Raw genomic sequence first — 22,212 nt, 5'->3', positions numbered from 1 at the left:
GTTTTTATTAGGTCTCTAAAGAACTTGCTTAACAACATTCCATGAAGACTAATGGATTAACAGGATTAAAGAAGAAATTGATATCTAAGGACATGGACATTTTAATACCTAAAACTACAAAATAACCTGGATAAGCAAATGTGACAAAAGTTACTTTTGCTAGTGACTGAAAACTGCAGCATTTATCTCAAGTTTCCATGCTAGTCTTAGAGCTGGTGTCCACAAAGTAAGTCTTCTATATAAGGTGCTTTAGTTCTACAGTCACCTGAGGTTTTGACTAAAGTGTACTGAGCAAATAATTGCTTTCAATATCTGTGGCAGATCAGAAGCATATTCAGAGGATTGGTACTTTCTATGCTGAAACAGTGAGTAGATATTCTATCCAAATCTGGATACAAACTAAGTTTAGGCTAAATCATCTTCTGAAAATCAGATATAAAGATAAGAATATTACGGACTAGAATTTTTTTTTTGCTATCATAATTTTCTAAGATATTAAAAGATAAATTAGCATAAAGGAAGGGCTCATGCTCTTATTTACTCTGTTATAGCATTAATTAACACATTACATTTTTATGGATCTTGCATATAAGAAAATATGGAATACAAGTTTTTACCTTAGTGTTTGTAAAAATTTTGCCAAATGTCCGGCAAAGGCGCCAGAAAAATCTGGAGAATTCATGGACACAGGCAGTTGAAGTAACATTAATTTTGCCAACTATTTCTATAAGTTGTGGCAACCTGAATATGAAAGGAAAGAAAAATAGGCAGGGGATACATATAAATTACTGTTTCCTTGCCAATTTCTGAAACAATGCAATCTTACAACCTCTTATGTTTTGGTTTTCATAGACAGTAAAGTTGGAAAACAAAGGAGTTGTTTGAGACCCTATGAAAAGGTCTTAAGTTTTCATTCTACTCAATAAACTTCTTAAAATAAATTTTAACCGCTTGTCATAAAATATATGGAACTCTGGTAGAATTCTGAATATGAAGTTAATGAGACTCGAATCAATGAATTTTGATGCTTCACACAAAAAGTTGGCTATTGTGGCATCCAGTTTAGCCTCAAAAATGAGAAGTCTGGATATAGTTTAAAATCCATCATCATCATTAATCAACAAGGCCAGAAGACAGATTCTTTTGACATAACACAGCAGCACTATCTTTGTAGATAAATCACTACACATCCAATGATGTAAATCTCCTCTCCTAAACAAGTTTACTAGAGATGCTGCCAAGTTAGACTTTGTTCTATTTTTTTATATTTTGTTATATCTTCTATAACAAAAGGGCCAAGCTAAATATAGTGAGCTATCTTCCAATCAACTGAATGAGTTTGAACCAAATGATTTTGAAGGTGGGAACTTACAATTGATTGACAACCCACAGTAAACTCTCCCAGCCTGTTGTACCCTCGTGTTCCAGCTGGTAATCATAAAGTTGTAGTAGCACTGCCAATTGCTCACGACTTCCAATAATAGTAGACACATCTTGAAGGGGTGACATAGGCCGGGGGAACCGTGTCACTATAAATAATAAAAGCAAAATACGTCATGTGAAAAATGGCAGTTTGGGAAGTTAGCTATTCTGTCAAAAGGAAAATAAAGTTCTACCTCCTAATGTTTATATAGCTTATTATAAACTTTACTGAGATGAATTAATTAAATCGTTTTTAGAAAAAAAATTTTTGTCACATTTTTTAATCTCAAAGTTAAGACTTTATGAAACTAAATAATTATAAACAAATACTGTAATGAATTAATTTGCTAATGAGGAGTAAAATTTCACTTTAGGTTAAATCAAAATTGGCCCAGTGATATGATCTTAGCTAAATAGGAATTTAAATTTGGTATAAAAATAGAAATACTTGTAATTTCACCAGACTGTTTATGTCAATGGAATAGTAAATATGTTAAAATGTTTCCTTTGTGGAGTAATAAATTAATAGGTTAATAGCAGGGAAAAAACTGTTTAATATCAGAGAATAATGATATAAAATACATTAAAGCTTCCGCTGAACAGATTTTGTAAGAATTTAATCTCTATTACTAAATGCTTTGTTTAAAAAAATTTTCATATTTGATAAGCATTAAGTTAATATAAAATACTAAAACCAGTAACCAGTAAAATAAGGTATATTGTACTATAAATATTATAACTAGGGTCTTATGTATATACTTTTAAAATTATGTAAATAAAACATGGATATACACTAGTCTATTTTAAAGTTTGTACTGATGGGTTAGATCATAAATAGATCCCAGGTTATTAAGAAAACACTTCTTGAGAGGTTGTTTAGTGAGTAATGCATGCCAACAGCTCATTAACTGTTGATCAGAAAGTCCTAATGGCCCAACAACTCCTGCACAGAGGCTGACACCCAAAAAAGATACAAATAAGGGTGCAGCATTTTCTCAAAACATACCAATGGTTCATGGTAATTACTAAAATTAAGAAAACATGAAATACACTTAATTTTTAAGATGCTCAAAGGCAATAGTAAGATGTTATTATCTGTCTATGGTGTGCAAGGTTTCAAATAATATACGGAGTATTACGTACAGATAAAGTTTATCCCTTGCTAGCTGAGCTCTCCCATTTGCTATTGTAATACACAAACAAATAATTTGAGTAACATGGTATCCCTCACTATCTGAGGTTTCTGCTTTAATTTTTCACAACCTCAACCCAGGAATCAATTAAATTTGAATGGTGAGGAATATTTGTACTTCATATTTCTACATCATGTCAAGGGACATCTGATATCATTTCAAACTATTGGTTACAATCTGCTATAATACAATGGAATGTTATTCATTAAAAAAGTGGCAATTTATTGGAAAGTAATGGAACAATGAAAAGTAAAACAGATATGTCAAGACTTAGTATAGGGAGAAAGAAAAAGAGGAAATAAAAAAGACAGGAAAGTCCCTAAGCAGATTAACTGCCTTCCTGAGTGAGGGGCAGAACCTGAAAAGGCCAGCTCTGAGTGCCTTATGAAGACTAATCTTAAAAGTTTGAATTTTCATTCTCCTCAATAATATCACTTAAAAATATTTAAGCCTACTCTATCCATTCTCAATTTTCCAAGTAAAATTGACATTCTTCAAACAGCATATACCATTTTTATGGTGTATTTTGTGCATCCTTGGACACACTGATTTATATCCCTAAGATTATAGGTAACCCACACTTTGTTTTTAATCTGAAAAGTTCAATTCTAAAAAAATTTAAGTGTCTGTTGCTGTTCTCAATGTTATATTCTTTTGTCTATCAGAAGATAGGAAGAGACAGTGATAATTTTACAAATCTGAAAAAGCTGAGAAGACTCTCATAATAAGTAATAGCTTGTCTATACTAGGTGCAGTGGGGTCACCTAGTGCCATTGATCAAAGGTCACTTACTCATTAGCTGGACACAGATAAGAAAATACTGGCTTTTGCTATCAATTTCACAAATTTATGAAAATAAATCATATTCCTTCTTTGGGGGAAAAAAAGAGAGAATTCTGCCGCATATGCTTATATTCTTTGCAAGGACATAGTAGGAAAGAATAACACATTTACTTTTCCCTAAATAAGATGAAACACCTGGGGAAGAAAAAAGATAAAGTGGAAATGAAAAGCTTCATAAACTGGCACTCATAAGTATTAAGTAGATCTTTTTTTGATTCAGCTCTATTAATAAAATACTTATTTCAGTCACCAAAAAAAGGTTATAAAAAGATTATAGATTATGAATAGAAAGTATAAAATAATACCATGAAGCTTATCCATAAAAGATGAAGACACACGACCACAAATTCCACACAGACTTATAATACACGCTAGTAAGTATGCTGCCATATAAAGTGATTTTCAAAATTTTAATCAAAAAAAATTCTTTGGGGAGTGAAGCTACTAATACCCTGCATCTCCCTTCCACAATTTTGGTTCAGTACCTTCTATCTGTGGCACTTCGCCATGAAGCTTGGCTTTGCTGGAGAAAGGGGCATTCTGCAGCACGAATGCAAAGAGAGATGGGATCAAGGACTGCAAGGCAGAAAGATACATGTGGAGCTTATGTTCATCCAGACCATGTTCTCCTTCCTGAAACATAAGGAGGTGAAAGCTCATTTTAGTCTTTTGAAATTACGTATTTATGATGCTCTTCCTTTCTGTGGCAAATAATAAAACATTTAAGGACCTGTATACTAGACTCATAGCATAACACCTAATGGAGAGGTCCACAAATCATAATTTTTCTAAGTATGTGAAAATATGAAAAAGCATAGAAGTAACAGAATCTTTTATATGGAAAACTTCAGGGTGAACATTAATCATTTCTATTGGTATGGACCTTCTTTTATAGTTGTTTTTTTTTTAAAGAGGGTCTTATTTTTTAAAATTTTATTAAGTCTGTATAAAGAAATTAAAGTGAACCACAGGAATCATTTTCAATGCTCAATGGCTAAACCTACAGCAGTGCTTACTACTTTCCCTCTCCTACTTTCTATACAGATTTGGTGACATCTGTATCTCATAGCACTGAAAGCATTTTAAAACAAGTGAACACATAGAAGAAATTTCAAAAAGAAAAAAAGAGATAACAAAAAGAAAAAGAGTAAGAAGGATCAGTATATAACATTTAACCAAATGCTAAATATTTCACTCTAGTTGTTTATTTATAGTTGTGCTTTAATACTCATTCAGGATTTATAGAAAAAAGTTCGATTTTAAATAATATATATATTATTAAATAATATATATATTATTTATATATTCACCTCCAGAGCAGTTATAATGCTTTATGTAAGAGCCTTTATACTAGATCTTTAAAATCTGGGGTAGAAAGGGCAAGAATTGGAAGTCAGAAACTGCTATCAGATCCTTGTGCTGACATTTTACAGCTGAGTAACCCAAGTTACTTAAACACCTAATCTCCTCACAAAAACCAAAATACAATTCAAAGGATTATAGGAATGAAATACTATATTGTATATATAAAGTATATAACTTAATGGCATATGATAGGCATTAAAGAAATGTTCGTTTTTCTTCTAGACTCCAAAATAAACTATTAGTACGAAAAATAGATCAAAGAGTTTCTATTGTTTCAACTCTTTTACTTGGAAAGAATGAAAAGTTCATTTTAAAAGGTGAGGAAATGAACAACTGCAGTGAAATAAACACAGTTAAAGCATTTTGCCATTGTGTGAAGAAGCTAGCTTGAGAGACTCATATTTTAGTTATCTCTGCATTTTGGGACTGGACTTGATCCTTCAAAATATTTTAAGTCTTCAGAAAAGAACAGGAAGAGCCAGCTTTCTGAATAATGTATTAGCAAACTCAGATCATGTCCTTTCTCCTCTAGCTTTAGCAGAGCAGAATTTCCTCAAATCTCCTCTGGCTCCAGTCCAACAGAATCTTTAATTGGTAATTTATTAGAATGTTCATCTAAGTGGTACTTTCTGTCTTTGCTTCCCAATATTTTGTTAAGATGCTTTAGAACACACCTTTTAAATTTCTATAAACTACATAAACAAAGAGAATGTTTACCCTGAGAAGTTTTTCAATCTTGTTCAGCAATGTAGGTATAAGATGAGACTGTAAATTTCCAAGTTCTGTAGTCCAGGCAGCATAAGCTGGTAAAAATACTTGATGTGTTGCATTAACTACTCTTTCTGAGGGATCACCCAAGGCTGACAGCAACAATTCAAAACCCTGCCAAAACAACAACAAAAAGCAAAAAGCAGGCAAAATGTAGATTTTTTAAAAAAGAATAAACTTAAAAAAATAACTCAATAAAAAGTAGTAAGTACACATTGCAGTACATTTAGAGAACATTTGAAGAAAGAAAGCCATCCATAATTCCACCCTTCCCATTTTCTTTAAAGAAAATGCCATGTATAAATTGGTGAGGAAACAAAGGAGAGCGGTGGTAAACATGCATGCCTGTTGCCAGTTTCCTGTATAAACGAATCACAGCATTCTTTCTTCTGAATTGCAGAACTGAAACCAGGCAGCCAACCCGACTGGTTAAAGGGGACATAATTGCCATCTCTACTATAGATTATAGAGTATCTGAATCAGATTTGAAATATTATCTGGAATTTTAAAATGAAGTAAATGGGGTTTAATCTGAAAAACACACCTGTTGATATTTGTCTGGATCATCAATGTATCCCATAATGATACCGAGGCTTTTGATCACAGCTTCCCTTACCAAATCTGCCTTATCTTCCATTAACATTTGTTGCAACATTGAAAGAACCAAGGAGCTACGAATTTCTTTCTGAAAATAAAAAGAGGTTTTTGCTATTTATTTACATCAGCAGCAGAAAAATATGGAAAATGACAGATATCCACATATTAAAAATGCGGATTAAATATATATTAACATTTTCCTATGTTTGTTTCAAGTGTTCATTTTTTGAAGAGATAGAACATTACGAGTAGAGCCAAAGTATCACTCTCCTCTCCCCTCTCCCACCTTCTTCTATCCTCCCTCTCTAAAGGTAGCAGCATCTATCCTGAATTCAGTATTAATCATCTCCCAGCATGTTTTATACCTTTGCTAAATAGTGCAAACCCTTAGAGCACATTGTAGCAGGCATTTCTGGCAAATCACCAAAGTCAACACTCTGCTATAAATGGACAATGAGTCTTCTATCACTACCTACTTCACTCAGAGAAAAGTGTTGAAAGTTCTAACAGGAGGGTTACAAAAATTACTCTGGCAATCAAAGCATTTGCCTGATGTAGGGAGTGTGAAAACATTATAAAATCCTAGTGTTCCTATTTTTTAAAGAACTGAGAAAAAAATTCAAACAGGATAGTAAAATATGAGAGTAAAGTGGAAAAGTACTTTAACAAGAATTGCATTGCTATTCTCAGATGCTACTATTTAATATAATGCCAACCACTGTTGTGTCTTAATTTCACATAATTTTTTTCTCACAGTTAAAGAATGTTATTTAATAGTTTAGCCTAATTAATGGCTGAAGCTAGAATGAAGAGTTATCACTATACAAAGTCTTGCTTTTCCTTCCCTTCTTTGTAACATTATTGTAACTTGATTAATTTATAACAATTCTTTAAACCTAAACTTGTTTAGGTTCTTTTTACATATAATGGTTAGAATAAAATAAAAATGAAAGATGTGATCATTTTCATAAATTTACAGTGTGATTTGGTATGCAGAGCAAAGTCTGACATTTTTAAATGACCTAGTTTTTGTTTTGACTTTTTAGAAACATATATGTAATTTTAGCAAATTTTAGTCACATTTAGGTTGGTGAATATGCCTTCAGGTATAGCCTTGTTTATTTATCCTTCAGGCTAAAAACTGCCCCCCTCCCAATGCATTAAAGTATCTTAATCTTAAGATACTTTAAATACCAGTCTAAATATTCGTTTAAAAATTAGCTTCTTATTTAGTATCAGCATGGACCATGGGACAGAGGTACATAAACTTCAGCTGGGTATGTGCTTCACACTGATCTAGGCTGAGGTCAACTGTGGCAGTTAGTTTCAGGATGCCCCAGGGAACTCACAGGACAAGTCGGGAGGTGTTACCACACTGAGATTTTACATGACCAGTTACAATATGATATGAGGCCAGTGGAGATCCATGGAGGAAGCTTAAGTCTATTATTAATACTGCTTAGCATTCTAGTATTAGGAGCAGTGTGGAACAGCTTCCTTATCATTTGCAAGCATGTGATGTTCACCTTTATCTTGAAACTATAAATAATAGGACGCTCAAACTCACTCAAGTATATCTATCTATATGACTTGTCACAATAATATAACAGTTTTTTCCTATAGGATAAACATTAAAAATTTTTCATTATGCCTAGTTCCTGGTGAATATATGGGAAAATAACTCCAAGGTACTGTTGATAGGAGTATAAATCTATGCTATCTTGGTTGGGGTCAATTTAACACTGTCAAAATAAAAAATGTAAATGCTGAAAGAAGCAAGATGTAGAGGTATTAACAGTACGTGAAATTTTTAAAATGCACAGATACCCAAGCAAAAACCTGTAAGTAGAGTTTACTGTTGGGGATATAGAACACTGTATATTATATAATTAATTTTGGGTAAGAAAATTTTAAAGAATATAAAAATTATAAAGCTGGTGTAAGCATAAATTTTTATTTTCTGTAAGTAATAATTATAAAGTCTTAACACTAGATAGATATCTTTGGAGAAGATGACTAGGGGCCAGAGGGGTGAGTCTTTTATTTTCATTTTACTTTTTTCTGTACTGTATAACAATTTATCTTTTTATTTTTATTTTTTAAAAATATATTTTATTGATTTTTTACAGAAAGGAAGGGAGAGAGAAACATCGATCAGCTGCCTCTTGCACACCCCCTACTGGGGATGTGCCTGCAATCAAGGTACATGCCCTTGACTGGAATTGAACCTGGGACCCTTGAGTCCGCAGGCTGACGCTCTATCCACTGAGCAAACCGGTTAGGGCAACAATTTATTTTTAACAACAACAAAAATATATTATTACTGAGCGACACTATGGGCTACTCTTTTTTCTTTCCATTTTTTCTGAATAAAAAAAACATTAAATTTTACTTAAAAAACACACAATTGTTTGATTATTGGTTTCTCACTCTTCACTAAAGGGCATGTTAATAGTAAATGCAGAGTTATCACTATACAAAGTCTTTCCTTTCCTTCCATAAATAGCTCATTATTGTATAATTCCACTTTTGTATCCTTTTAAAAGAACAAGTTTCAAAAATGACCCTTTAAGACAGGAGTCTTGGCTTTGAGGACCATAAGGCCTCTATTGCAATTACTCAACTCTGCTGTTGTAGGGTGAAAGCAGATACAGATAATCCATAAACACATGGGTGTGGCTGTGTTCCAATAAAACTATTTATAAAAGAGGTTATGGACTAGATTCAGTGTCCTGGCTGTAGATTGTCAATCTCTGCTTTAAATTATGATTGTTTAAATTAAAATAATTGTGATGTCACCTCATTCTTCTACTCCTAAGCACCATGGGAAGATACCTAAAAGTGGTTCTCATTCTTTGTGGTTGCAGACTCCTTCAATCATTTAAAAATAAATGAGCATATCAAACAGAATTGTTTGGGTAAGTAATACCTATTGATATTTATCATCTTAGAAATTAAAACTAAGAAATTTAAAATATGTATCAATTTATTTAAAAATAAACTCATTAGGCTAACAAATAATATTTTAATGAAAATAACTTCATAAAACAAAGCAATGAACAAGAAGAATGGTGTTGTTTTACATTTTATTGCAAAATCTTTTTAATGTCTGACTTAAAAGAAGATATGTAGATTTTCTTTTTTTTTTTTTTTTTTTTTTTTTTTGTATTAGATCTGAAAATGTTGCCTTTTTTTTTTTTTTTTTTTTAATTTTTCTCTTAAAGTATTACAAAGGGTATTACATAAGTATCCTTTCCCCCCCCCCCCCCTTGACAAACCCCTACCCTCCCTTACCCCCCAGTGTCTTATGTCCATTAGTTATGCTTATATGCATGCATACAAGTCCTTCGGTTGATCTCTTACTCCCCTCCCTCCTGTCCCCCAACTCTCTCTGGCCTTCCCACTGCAGTTTGACAATCAGTTTGAGGCAGCTCTGCCTCTGTATCTATTATTGTTCAAAAGTTTGTAATGGTCTTTATTATCCATGAATGAGTGAGATCATGTGGTATTTTTCCTTCATTGACTGGCTTGTTTCACTTAGCATAATGCTCTCCAGTTCCATCCATGATGTTGCAAATGGTAGGAGTTCCTTCTTTTTAACAGCAGCATAGTATTCCATCGTGTAGATGTACCACAGCTTTCTAATCCATTCATCTACTGATGGGCACTTAGGCTGTTTCCAGATCTTAGCTATGGTGGATATGTAGATTTTCTTATCTGCTCTGAATTCAACTGTTGTGGTATTTTGTTCTGGTCGAAGTATTTAAAAAAATATGGCCTCACACAGACATGCAATTAAAAAAGGGAGGAGTATTTTAATAGTCTTTTCTGATAAGAATAGATATTTTACTTTGATGGTATGCTCAAATTGGACAAGTGGTAGTTTCTTTAAAGTTAGTTGCAATGTGGAATCTGAAACCATGATATGGTTCATTGCTAATAACCAGGTAAGCTCTTTAAAGTCTGATACATTAGATTCCATTGAACTATCTTGAACTTTGCTTCTAATTATTACCCACGCACGAATTTGAGTATTTTACAGTGGTCATTTGAGAAATAATGGATTGCAGAGTTATGCAGATATTCTTCAATATTGACACATTTTATTATAATATAAAAACAAATCACATTTGTTAGTATCACCAACGATCTCAGAAAAGTGTTTACATACTTAGAAACTATCAAGCTCATAGTGGCAGATAGAAGTTTTCCAAAATTCTTGTTCTCACTTAAAGTTCCAATTTTATCACTGGCAATAAATGCCATCTACTTGTTTTCCTTGAAGTGACAGGGTCATTTTCATGAAAATGCTTGACAAATACCAAAGTCTGAATAACCATAAATTGTTTGTCAATCAGTGGTCTGTCAAGTAAAATCAGTAGACCATGAAAAAAAGTAGCTAGTTCAGCTCAGAACGCAAACTACTTTGAGTAATTTTCATAAAATAGCCACTAATTTTATGCAGCAAAAAGGCTCAATATCGGTATTTTTTATTTCATCAAAAATATTAAAAACAGACATACACAAGAGAAAAGATTTAGGAGAATTAATAATTTAACCGATTCATAAAACTTATTTTTAAGTGAAATTGACTTTTTCTGTTCAAACTTATTTTTAGGTGAAATTGACTTTTTCTGTAAGTGCATGGTGGTGAGGAATACAATCATTACCAGTATATTTGGGTGTCACTGCCTTAATTAGTGTTAATGCACTGGCATTGTTTCCCATTATAACTTTTGCACCAACCGTGTAAATGTCAACATAGAGAACAAGACAAAACATGTTTTAATATTATTATGAAAATACTTTTCTCTTGATGGGCCTCTTTGAAAGAATGTCAAGTGAACCCTCAGAGTCCTCCGACGTGCTCATACAATTGAATTTATTTACACTCATGCAAAATCAATGGCTAATGTGCCCGTCTGCAATGCCATATTATATCAATGTAACGCTTTTCTTTTTGATTCATCTTTTTCTTGTATTAGGACAGCATGCCCAAAGAGAATTTGGATTAAAATGTTAAAGACACTTGGGAAAAGGTTTCTTTATCATTTAAAAGGAAAAAAAGTTTGTAAGAAAAAAATGACAATTCTTACAGGAAGGTAAGGTGCCAAAGCTCCACAGGATTCTGCCACAAGCAGTCGTCTTTCTGGGTATTTGTGATTAATCTAGAGTAAAAAGCACATCAAGCATAAACAACATAATCTTCCTTCCTCCAACAGAGCATTATTTTTCACCACAAATCCTGTTAAAAATACAATAAAACTTCTCTTTTCCACTCTGAGAATCCCTGTGTATATCTGAATCAGGAATAAGGAAATCAGGGAAAGACTAAAAAACGAGGTCACAGGGCTTATCTGTTAAAGAAAAAAGGATAAAGCAAAGGTGAAAATTTGGCAAGGTGTCTATTGTGGGCTTGCCTAAGACTAGGCTTTCCTTAGGATGGTGGGGACAACTTCCTCCTTCCATACAAACATTAGTATATTTGGAAAACCCAGGTTCTGAATACTATAGATACTAGAAGCCCAGTGCACAGATTTGTGCACTGGTGGGGTCCCTTGGCTTGGCCTGCACCCTCTCCCAATCCGGGACCCCTCGGGGGATTGTCAGACTGCTGGTTTTGGCCCAATCCCTGCAGGCCAGGACGAGGGACCCCACCGGTGAATGAACCCATGCACCGGGCCTCCAGTATGCATATAAGATCTTTGGTTAATCTCTTCCCACCCTCCTCCCTTCCCCCCCTTCCTTCTGAGATTCATCAGTCTGTTCCATGTTTCCATGCCTGTCCGTTGAGCGTCTACCCCCTGGTGGTCAGTGCGTGTCATAGCTACCAGTCGAACGGTCACTTAGGCTTTAATATATATATAGATGGTTTATGACAGGAATGACTCATTAGTCCTCTTTTGTAGCTAAGGCAGTGGTTCTCAACCTTCCTAATGCCGTGACCCTTTAATACAGTTCCTCATGTTGTGGTGACCCCCAATTTCATTGTTACAAATTGAACATAATTAAAGCATAGTGATTAATCACAAAAACAATATGTAATTATATATGTGTTTTCTGATGTTCTTAGGCCACCCCTGTGAAAGGGTCGTTCGACTCCCAAAGGGGTCGAGACCCACAGGTTGAGAACTGCTGAGCTAAGGGATTAGAAAATAAGTTAATCAATTATTTAACCAGAGCCTTAGACTAGTGATGAGATTTTGTTTTCAAAGTAAGCAGACTTTAATCCATTTATGTTTGCATATGCAGGACGAAGGGATTTTGCTATTGTGATGACTATATTGAACCAAAACAAAAAATAACCAAAAGAAAAAAAGACATGCTGGGTTTTGTTCCCATATGTCGTCTTCATAGAATATAAATTTTTCTTTGACTGGAAAAGAGGTATATCCGCTCTCATATTTCCACATGAAAAGGTGACATAACTCATTAAAGTATTTGATGCCTAAAATTAGGAAAAGAAATTATATAGCAATCTGTTGGGCAAAAAACTGGAGGTAGGCAGCTAGACAGATCCCTAATATCCATGTTTATTCAGGTTACAGAAGAGGTGGTGGTAGAGATGTTTATAACTGACATTTTTGAATTAAATTCAGAAATAGTAACCTCAAAGTAGAATGGTTTCAATGTCCAAGTGTGTTCTACATAAATTTTCATTTTGCTTTTCTTTAGTCTAGCTCAGTGAGTCTCAAAATTAAATGTACATAAAAAAATCAAATGTATTAGCAACGAACAAACAGAAAATAAAATTTTAAAAATTCTATTTACAGTAATATCAAAAAGAAAATACTTAGGAATAAATTAAACAAAAAAGTACATAAATGATATTCTGAAAACTACAAAACATTGTTGAAAAAAATTTAAAGGCCTAAATAAATAGAAATACATCTTAAATTCAGGATTGGAAAGTTTACTATTGTTAGGATGGCAATATTCTCCAAATTGATTTACAGATTTAATGCAACCCTTAGGAAAATTCCAGCTGGCTTCTTTGCAGAAATTGGCAAGCCGATCCTAAAATTCATATGACAATTCAAGGTACCCAGATTAGCCAAAATAATCTTGAACTACGAGAACTAAGCTTGAGGGGTTGGGGATTATATTTGAGGTGACAAAATTGTTCTAAGATTGATTGTGGTGGTAGTTGTATAATTCTGTGAATATACTAAAAACCACTGAACTGTACACTTAGAATGGGTAAATTATACAGTATATGAATTGTACTTTGATACAATTTAAAAAGGAAGTTAAAAAAAATTATAAAAGAATAATTGTCCAGAATTATATGTGTTGTTTCCAAGTTAATTTGACTCTCAGTGATTATTAGTCTCACTCTAAATTAGTATGTATAGTAATCTATAGATGACATAAAAAATGACTATGCATAATGTTCACTCCCAGATATAACTCCATGAAATTCTAAAAAGAAAAATAAATACTAAAAGAAACTGGAACAGAATTCTAAAAGACTATATGCTTTAGTGATACTCCAGAGACCAATATTTTTTAAGAATAAATGACCATACTACTGTGAATAAGTAAGTAAGAAAGCCATCATTTTAAGATGGAAAAATAAACTACTTAATTACCTAAACTTCAAGTCTAGAAAGTCAAGATTCTGAGTTCTACAGAGAACTGGAATATTAAAATTCAATATAAAACCGTAAGTATTGTCCATAGTGAGTTGAATTATAATCACTACAATCTCCTACATCAAAGGTTTACACTCTATAGTCTCTATATTTTAACATATAACTATATACATAAGATATTATTTCTGTTACCTGCCTACTTACCTATCCACAAAGATACACACATACCTTCTTGCTCTCCCTGAGCTTATCAGGCATACTCCCATCTCAAGGCTTTTGTATTTCTAGTATCTCACTTAATTCAGATCCTTGCCTAAACATCACTTCCTCAGAGATTTCTTCTCTGACCACCCTTTCTAAAATAGCATTCCCCATCGCTCCCTAGCCCTTATCCTGCTTTATTTTATTAGAGGCCTGGTGTATGACATTTGTGCACTAGGGGGGGAAGGGAGGTATTCCCTCAGCCTGGCCTGCACCCTCTCGCAGTCTAGGAGCCATCAGGGGTTGTCTGACTGACGGCTTAGGCTCATGGGGAGCGGGCCTAAACCGTCAGTCAGACATCCTTAGTGCTGCTGCGAAGGTGGAAGAGTTTCCTGCCACCACCACTGTGCTAGCCAGCTGTGAGCCCGGCTTCTGGCTGAGTGGCGCTCCCCCTGTGGGAGCGCACTGACCACTAGGGGGCAGCTCCTGCGTTGAGCGTCTGCCCCTGGTGGTCAGTGCACATCACAGTGACCTGTCGTTCTGTTCGGCAGATTTGCATATTAGCCTTTTATTATATAGGACAGCTTATAACACTATAAAACACTGTATCATTGATTTGTTTACTCTTATCACAACGATGTCTTTGTGTTTATTCCCCCATTGTATTCCTAGGCACTATCCAGTACTGGAACTAGTGTTTCTTAAATATTTGTTGGGAGAATGAATACTGCAAAACACCCCAGAGCATTCTTAAGCACTATTAAATCACAGTGCTGGGCTATACAAATAGCAGTATAATTCATATCCCACATATTTCCTAATGGCATTTAAAAAGAAGATATGAACATTTATGATAACCTAGAATATAATAGCAAGGGAAAACCCCAATAGGTACTATTATTATTTTTAAATATATTTTCATTGATTTCGGAGAAGGGCGAGGGAGAGATGGATCGAGCCCGCCACCTGGGCATGTTCCCTTGACTGGAATCGAACCCAGTACCTTTCAGCCTGCAGGCCAACGCCCTATCCACTAAGTAAACCTGCAAGGGCGAACCCAATAAATTTACCTGTTCCCAACACTGTGGTAAAAGTTCAGCTTCTACACGCGTTGGTCCAACATGACGTGCAAATGCTACACAACCCGTCAGTATCATTTGCCTGAAAATAATACAAATAAATAAAAACGTGTTTTTTTAGAAAGTACAACTAGGACTAAGGGTAAAAATGAGTCAGCTCTGTAATTCACATGAAGTACAATATTTTTGTATAATCAAAATAGACATTTCCAACAATGGACTAGACTCCACCAAGAGTGAGTTCCTTAAGATGTGTGCCCGTACCAGTGGCCACACCATTTATGAGACATGTTGTGAGGGTTCTCTATTGGTGTGAAGCTGAAACTCAACCTCCTAAATTAACTTCCTACATATGCATTCTGCGAGTATATGTCCAATGCTTCAGCTCCTACTGAACTTCAGTTTTTAGCCACTAAAACTATCAGTGATTGTTCCCCAGTATTTCTATAATAAAAACTATGAATTCATATTAGTAAAATGGCATTTATCTAATCAGAATTTTTGGTACTGCACCTAAGATAACTGGAAGACAGCTTCTGACATGGCTCCCAATGACATCCATCTCCTGACATCCACATCCTTGTATAATCCCAATCTCCTGAGTTCTAGACTGTACTTAAGGATTTGCTTTTAATGGAAAGAACAATGGCCAAAGTGATGGATTATCTCTCCTGAGATTAGGTTACAAAAGTCTGTGATTTCCATCTGGTGGGTGTCTTAGCTGCCTTCTAACCTGGCATGCTTTGATGAAGTATGCTGCCATTTGGAGGCCTTTGTGGCAAGGAATTGAAGGCAGCCTTTCACCAAAAACCAGTGAGGAACTGAGACTCTCAGTCCAAAAACCCATAAGAAACTGAATCCTATCAACAGCCAATCATGTGAGTGAACTTAGAAGCAAATCCTTCCCTAGTGAAGACTTGAGATGACTATATGTCCAGCCAATACCTTGATTACAGCTTTATAAGAGACCCTGAAGCAGAGAACCCAAATTAACTGACCCATACAAGTTATATTAAAAAAAGGAGTTTATTTGAAACTACTTTCTTTTGGGGTAATTTTTTTACAGAATAATATATAAATAACTTGAACTTAAAGAGTATAAAACTTTAAATAAGATATTTCTCTTTAGAATGAAGTTCCATTTAAAATGACTTTAAGTGAAGAATTGGTAGTTTTTTCACTTTTGATTGTCTAAGACTCCAAACAGTAAAACCTGAGGGGGAAAAAAAGTAGGATTTAAGTAGATGCTTAAAGTATCCAACTTTGAGGAAAACCAAAATAGAATGTTTAATTCATATTAACTTTAAAATCAGCACATTGAGCCCAAATATTGCTCACTGCTGTTTCTCAAAAACATGTCAATTTAACTCAAACAGGAGAATGACCTTAAATTTCTATTTAGTTTAGCCAAACTAGCTAAAACTCCCATGTTGAGGAGATTAATGACAAAGAACATCTGGACAAAATGAAAGAACTGTTGAACCAGTATATCTTCATTATATATTGCAGCTTCTTCTCACCACAACTTTGTAATAACCTGATTCCCATTTATATTTATACTAGTGGCACAGTGCATGGATTTGTGCACATTGAAAGGAAATTAATTAGAAGAAATATTTTAATATCGCTATTCACCCTTTCTCTATAATAGAAGTGTCAACCAAATTCACGATTGATAATGACAGATCAAAATACATGTGTGACTGGCGCCAGTGAGAGCTTTGTATGTGTTGCACATGCACGACTCAACTTAGCCTTTTATACCTATAGAATAAACTTGCTTAATTAGACCTGCTTTCTGATTTAGCTCAAGTTTTTCCAGCCCAGTGAAGCACCCCAACTTCTCTTTCAGGTAATTGTCAGCAACACAGCAGTAAATGTCAACACAAAGCAGATTATTATTATAGATCACGCAGGGAGAACAAAAGGTAAAATATTTAGCTGCAGCAGTGTTTGACTATATTCTGCACAGTGAGAAAACCTGAAGTCATTTTCAAGGTCCACCATTTCTTACTTCTTTCCAGTTAGGTCAAGTTTCTAAACTTTGTAAATCTCCGTTTTCCAGCTAATGAAAAGAAAATAGGATTCTACTAAGTCTCCTATCTACCTACTCCAGGACTTCTGTGAGGATCAAATGAGATGAGGCATGGGAAAACGCTTCACAAACATTTGGTTAAAGTGTAAAATGTTTGCACCTGGCTATAAAGCAAGTCGTGTTCCCAGGCTGAAGAAACTCCAAGAAGTCGCTAGGGTGAGGAAGCTGGGTGTTGCTACGTGCCATCATTACCCGGCGCCCACAGCGACTGTTTCTGGGCTGGGCTGTGGGCCGCATTTTGCACCATGGGTCTTGGCAGTGTTGGCTGCAATTTGGTGGGGTGTCACTCTGGGGTAGTGGTGGGGCCTGTGTCCCACTTGGGGGAAGCTGAGTGTTGGTTTGTGGGCGCTAGGTCTGTAGTGCCGTTTATTGTTAAATGGCCTGCTGCTAGGGAGACGAAGCCGGGTGTTGCTACGTGACGTCATTACCCGCTGCCCACAGCCACAGTTTCCAGGCTGGGCTGGGCTGGGCTGGGCTGTGGGCCATATTTTGCGCCATGGGGTCTCGGCAGCAGTCGGCTGCAATTTGGTGGGTTGTTGCTCTGGGATGGTGGCGGGGCCTGTGTCCCACTTGGGGGAAGCTGAGTGTTGCTTTGTGGGCACCAGGTCCACAGTGCCATTTCTTTGTAAATGGCCTGTGTGCATCACGGCAGCTTCTGCACTGAGTGTCTGCCCCAGTGGTCAGTGTGTGTCATAGTGACCAGTCAGACGGTTGGAGGGACACTTAGCATATTAGCCTGTTATATATATAGATCATTGTCTTCTATGCCTATTTTTCTACTTTTCTTTTGCCTTTTATTTCCTTCTACTTTAGGATGGCAAATAAAATGAAAAGGAAAATGGAAAAAGAAATTACCAAGCTTTACACACAGTACTTGAGCTGCCTGCTCCCCAATGAAAATTTCCTAATATCTGATAATTGTTTTTTCTCCCCACTAGTGTCTTAAAATAATGAGGAGGAATACACATAGGTTCCATAATTGTTTGGTAATTATAATAAATAATCTTTGGTGAAATGTAAGCATTTTGAACACCTGTAAGAAGTATACATTGTATAAGACTTTAAATCCTGAGTCACCATCACTATACTAGAGATGGACAAACTTGTTGAAAAAATGTAAGACCCTAAAAATAAACTTCTTAGCACAGTGAAGAATCAAAATTCTAAAAGTTAATACAGCTTTGAAATATAGCTGAGAATAGAAAAGGTCAGATGGCTTACAGATTATTAACAGCATTAGAAACAGGCTCCTGTGATAGCAAAAATAAATGCTGTTCCTACTTGTGGAAATCATAGGACAGAGATTGTTTGCCTAGTTTTTGACAAAGCTAAAAATGTGGTGTCAATCATGGTTGCTATGAAGAACTGGCCCAAAGCACCATTATTGAGCATAAAATTAAGTTTTTCTTAGGATCTGATCAAAGAAGCCTGAGATTTGTTAAGTAAGGAAGAGACAACTGATTATATGTCAAATATATTATGCTAACTTAAAAATTTTGCTTTTTAAATTTCTTATTTGCATTATATATAATCAATTAATTAGACTATTTTTATAAATAATTATTTTTCTGTAAGGTGAAAGATTAAAGTGTGGACAATGGTGTTTAATTCCTGACGTATCTCAACCAAGATACTTTTGGCCACCAGGTGGCAGCTATTAGCTTGACATGTAGAGTATGAAAATGAGCTATAGAACTAGAGGCTTTGCCCTTACAAATCTAAAAATGACAATGTAATAAATTATATTTAATTATTAAGTTACCAAGATAGGAAGTAATATTTTTCAAGGAGAAAATATAATATTAATTTGCCCATATAGCACCATCAAATTGTCCTTAGAAAGTTTTCAGTTTGCAATGAATGATATAGACACAGTGATTTAATTTCCCTTATTTCTATTTGACTAGCATGTGAGGAATGCTGGATAGATTAATCCTGGCTGGATCCTGCAAAGGACATGTTTTAGTACTTCTTCATACATATTTTGGAAAGAATGGGAAAGAGATATATACTTATAGAGCCCTGGCTGGTGTGGCTCAGTTGGTTGGAACATCATCCTGTACACCGAAAGGTCACGTTTGATTCTGATCAGGGCACTACCTAGGTCATTGATGGCGAACCTTTTGAGCTCGGCGTGTCAGCATTTTGAAAAACCCTAACTTAACTCTGGTGCCGTGTCACATATAGAAATTTTTTGATATTTGCAACCATAGTAAAACAAAGACTTATATTTTTGATATTTATTTTATATATTTAAATGCCATTTAACAAAGAAAAATCAACCAAAAAAATGAGTTCGCGTGTCACCTCTGATACGCGTGTCATAGGTTCGCCATCACTGACCTAGGTTGTGGGTTCAGTCCCTGATTAGGGTACAAACCAGAGGCAACAGAGCGATGTTTCCCTCTCACATCAATGTCTGTCTGTCTCTGTCCCTTCCTCTCTCTAAAATCAATAAACATATCCTCTGGTGAGGATTAAAGTATGAGCAAAATCCTTTTAAAATTAAAGTAGAAAATTATAAAATAGAAAAACACTTCAACTGCCAAATTTTGTCCAACTGGTGCTTAGCTTACCTACCCACCCACTAGGATGTTTTGTTCACATTCACACTTAGTACTTAACGGTTTTACTCTCTGAAGTAGACATCTATCCTGGTTATTTGATCAAATCCCATTCTCCTTTCTTCTGGAAAGTCACCTTGATGTGTGTCTCTGCCCCTCACCACATTCAAGTATAACTTATTTCTCTGCTACATTCCTGCTTGAAGGCATCTAACTCATGACTAACAAAACCAAAACAAAACACTGTATCCCTTTAACCACACCGTTATTGGTTTACAGAGAGCCTAATGATTCATATAGTAAATATTTTATTTCTTGTAAAGCACAAGTATTAAGAGGCCATGGAGTGAATATTTAGGCATTCTTAGAATTCAAATGTGAAAGATAAAGGCAAATAAACATTTCAAGTAGAAGTCCAAAGGTAAGTAACACAAAAGTGTACAAATTCAACGTGAGTAATTGGAATAACAAGAGTGAAAACTCTGAAAAGCATTGTGAACAGAGTCAATGTTTCCTCCATTTTTTAAAACAGAAAAAAGGCAATTAGATTAAAAGGCTAATTTTGATGCCAAATTAAGAAAATTAATAAGTCAACATTTTATTTATTTCCTAAAGAAGTCACCATACCGACCTTTGCTCATCATCTGGCCTCTTGATCAAATTGAAAAGTATGTGAAGAAGCTGATCTCTCTCTTTAGGCTCAGGATGCAGGCATGCTGTACACAGTATGAGGGGGATCAACTCCTAAAGAAACATGAAGGTGCAAAAAGTCAAAGTGAAAATGCAGTGCAGAATATTCTTTCTTTTCTCCAGAGTATTCTTAAATGGACATTTAAAGTGGACTAAACCTCAATATATAAAAGAGAACATTTTAATTTTGTAAGGTTAATATTCAACAGAAAACAATGAAACATATTTATGTGTTAGTTGTGCAGAAGGTGCTGATCACAATATAATTAAGTTCCTCAAGATTCAACTAACCTTGTTTTCTTATCCTGTACTCTTCCCAAAGGTCTACTACTAGATAACATTCCATCTTACTACAATCTGATAAAGTAATTTTAAATTTGAAAGTATTTTTAAACAAAACTTGCAAAAGTTAACCATATTCTAAAACATAAAAAGATAACAGAAAATAAAGACAATTCTTCCCATTTCCACAAGTATAATATAATGTCTTAATATTAGATATAATTAATCATTTTGTATCCTTAGCACCAAACTGGTATCTAATTGAAAAGAAAAAGCTATTGAATGCTCTCAGTACTACTACAGAGTATCAATAGAAATGTTGAAATAAATTTTATGTTGAAATAAAAATTTTAAATAAATTTTTTTGTGGCACATGTAATATGCAGAGGTAAATTCAATATTTTGTAGGTAAGTAATATACAAGTTTCTCTTCTCCAAGTAAATATTTGAAAATTAAAGTTGTTTCATATTTTAATTAAAGTAACACAAACTTCTAAAGTGTATTTAAAAGATATTAATGTTTCTCATTTTGGAAGGGATTTTCAAATATAATGAGAATAAAAGCCCAAAAGTGATAAAATATTTTTGGAGAGAAAACCTCTAAATTATAAAAATAATGTTTTACAAATATTTTTTAAAAATCAGTATGATATAATAAGGGCAGAATGATTACTACTCCCATTTCTCTTTCCCATATACCTCCCTGCACTCGCCAGCCATCATCCTGGCTTCTGGCTGATCAGCGCTCCCCTGTGGGAGCACACTCATCAGGGGGCAGCTCCTGCGTTGAGCGTCTGCCACCTGGTGGTCAGTGTGCATCATAGCAACCGGTTGTTCCACCCTTCAGTAGATTTGCATATTAGGGTTTTATTAGATAGGATTTTAAAATTATAATTACCTGGTATAAATCTTAAATTGAAGGTACAAAGATATAGATAAGAAAAGCTAATAATTTGAGAAGTTAAAGCATTTATTCTGTCATTTTCTATTTAGGCATGCCTGTATGTTTTAGATTAGTGAGTAATTGAAAAGTCAAAGAAATAAATAATTGGAAAAAATAATTTTGCACTGGGAATAGGAGAGTATATATATATATATATATATATATATATATATATATGGATCCTACATTGTTAAGTAATGTTTTCACCAGAGGCTTAATATGGTGCTTGATGGATTAGTCATGATTTTGAAGGAGAAAATAAACAAACTTTAAAAATATTAGGGTAGGAGACCACTAATTCCAAAAACTATCCTAATCTTTAGAGTATTCCATTTAGGCTGACAGCCAATGATACTAATGAGAGGACAAAGACATTGTATCATCAGCATATCCCACTGAGAGTAAACCCTTAAGGATGAAAAAGTAGTTATTCTAGAAGGTACTAAAAAAAGGATAAAATATTTTAACAACTAAAAATCAAGCAAGGCCCTAAATAATTTTATTTGTACTTTCGCTTATCTGATCTGTCTCTCCTGAGGGTTTTCTTGCTTCTTCTTAACTCTTCTTCCTACTTT

General features: G+C 34.5%; 1 protein-coding gene across 4 annotated transcripts in view; it reads right to left on the bottom strand.

The window, feature by feature from the left end:
- Positions 1-22,212, bottom strand: part of RELCH (RAB11 binding and LisH domain, coiled-coil and HEAT repeat containing) — a 103,166-nt gene that overhangs the window by 35,642 nt on the left and 45,312 nt on the right. For all 4 annotated transcript variants that reach the window (XM_070420402.1, XM_070420404.1, XM_070420405.1 and 1 more), the window contains 8 exons: positions 20,354-20,466; positions 15,055-15,145; positions 11,285-11,356; positions 6,136-6,276; positions 5,541-5,705; positions 3,944-4,091; positions 1,373-1,529; positions 618-741 (listed from right to left, as the gene is read on the bottom strand). In XM_070420402.1, the coding sequence (XP_070276503.1) occupies positions 618-741; positions 1,373-1,529; positions 3,944-4,091; positions 5,541-5,705; positions 6,136-6,276; positions 11,285-11,356; positions 15,055-15,145; positions 20,354-20,466 (1,011 nt within the window). The remainder of the gene's footprint in view (positions 1-617; positions 742-1,372; positions 1,530-3,943; positions 4,092-5,540; positions 5,706-6,135; positions 6,277-11,284; positions 11,357-15,054; positions 15,146-20,353; positions 20,467-22,212) is intronic.

Source organism: Myotis yumanensis, unplaced genomic scaffold (genome assembly GCF_028538775.1).
Source record: "Myotis yumanensis isolate MYYU_CA2020_CCGP unplaced genomic scaffold, mMyoYum1.0.hap1 SCAF_7, whole genome shotgun sequence".
In the NCBI taxonomy this organism is placed as follows: Eukaryota; Metazoa; Chordata; class Mammalia; order Chiroptera; family Vespertilionidae; genus Myotis; species Myotis yumanensis.
The sequence above is the reverse complement of the archived record's forward strand: the minus strand, read 5'-3'. Positions and strand labels throughout refer to the sequence as shown.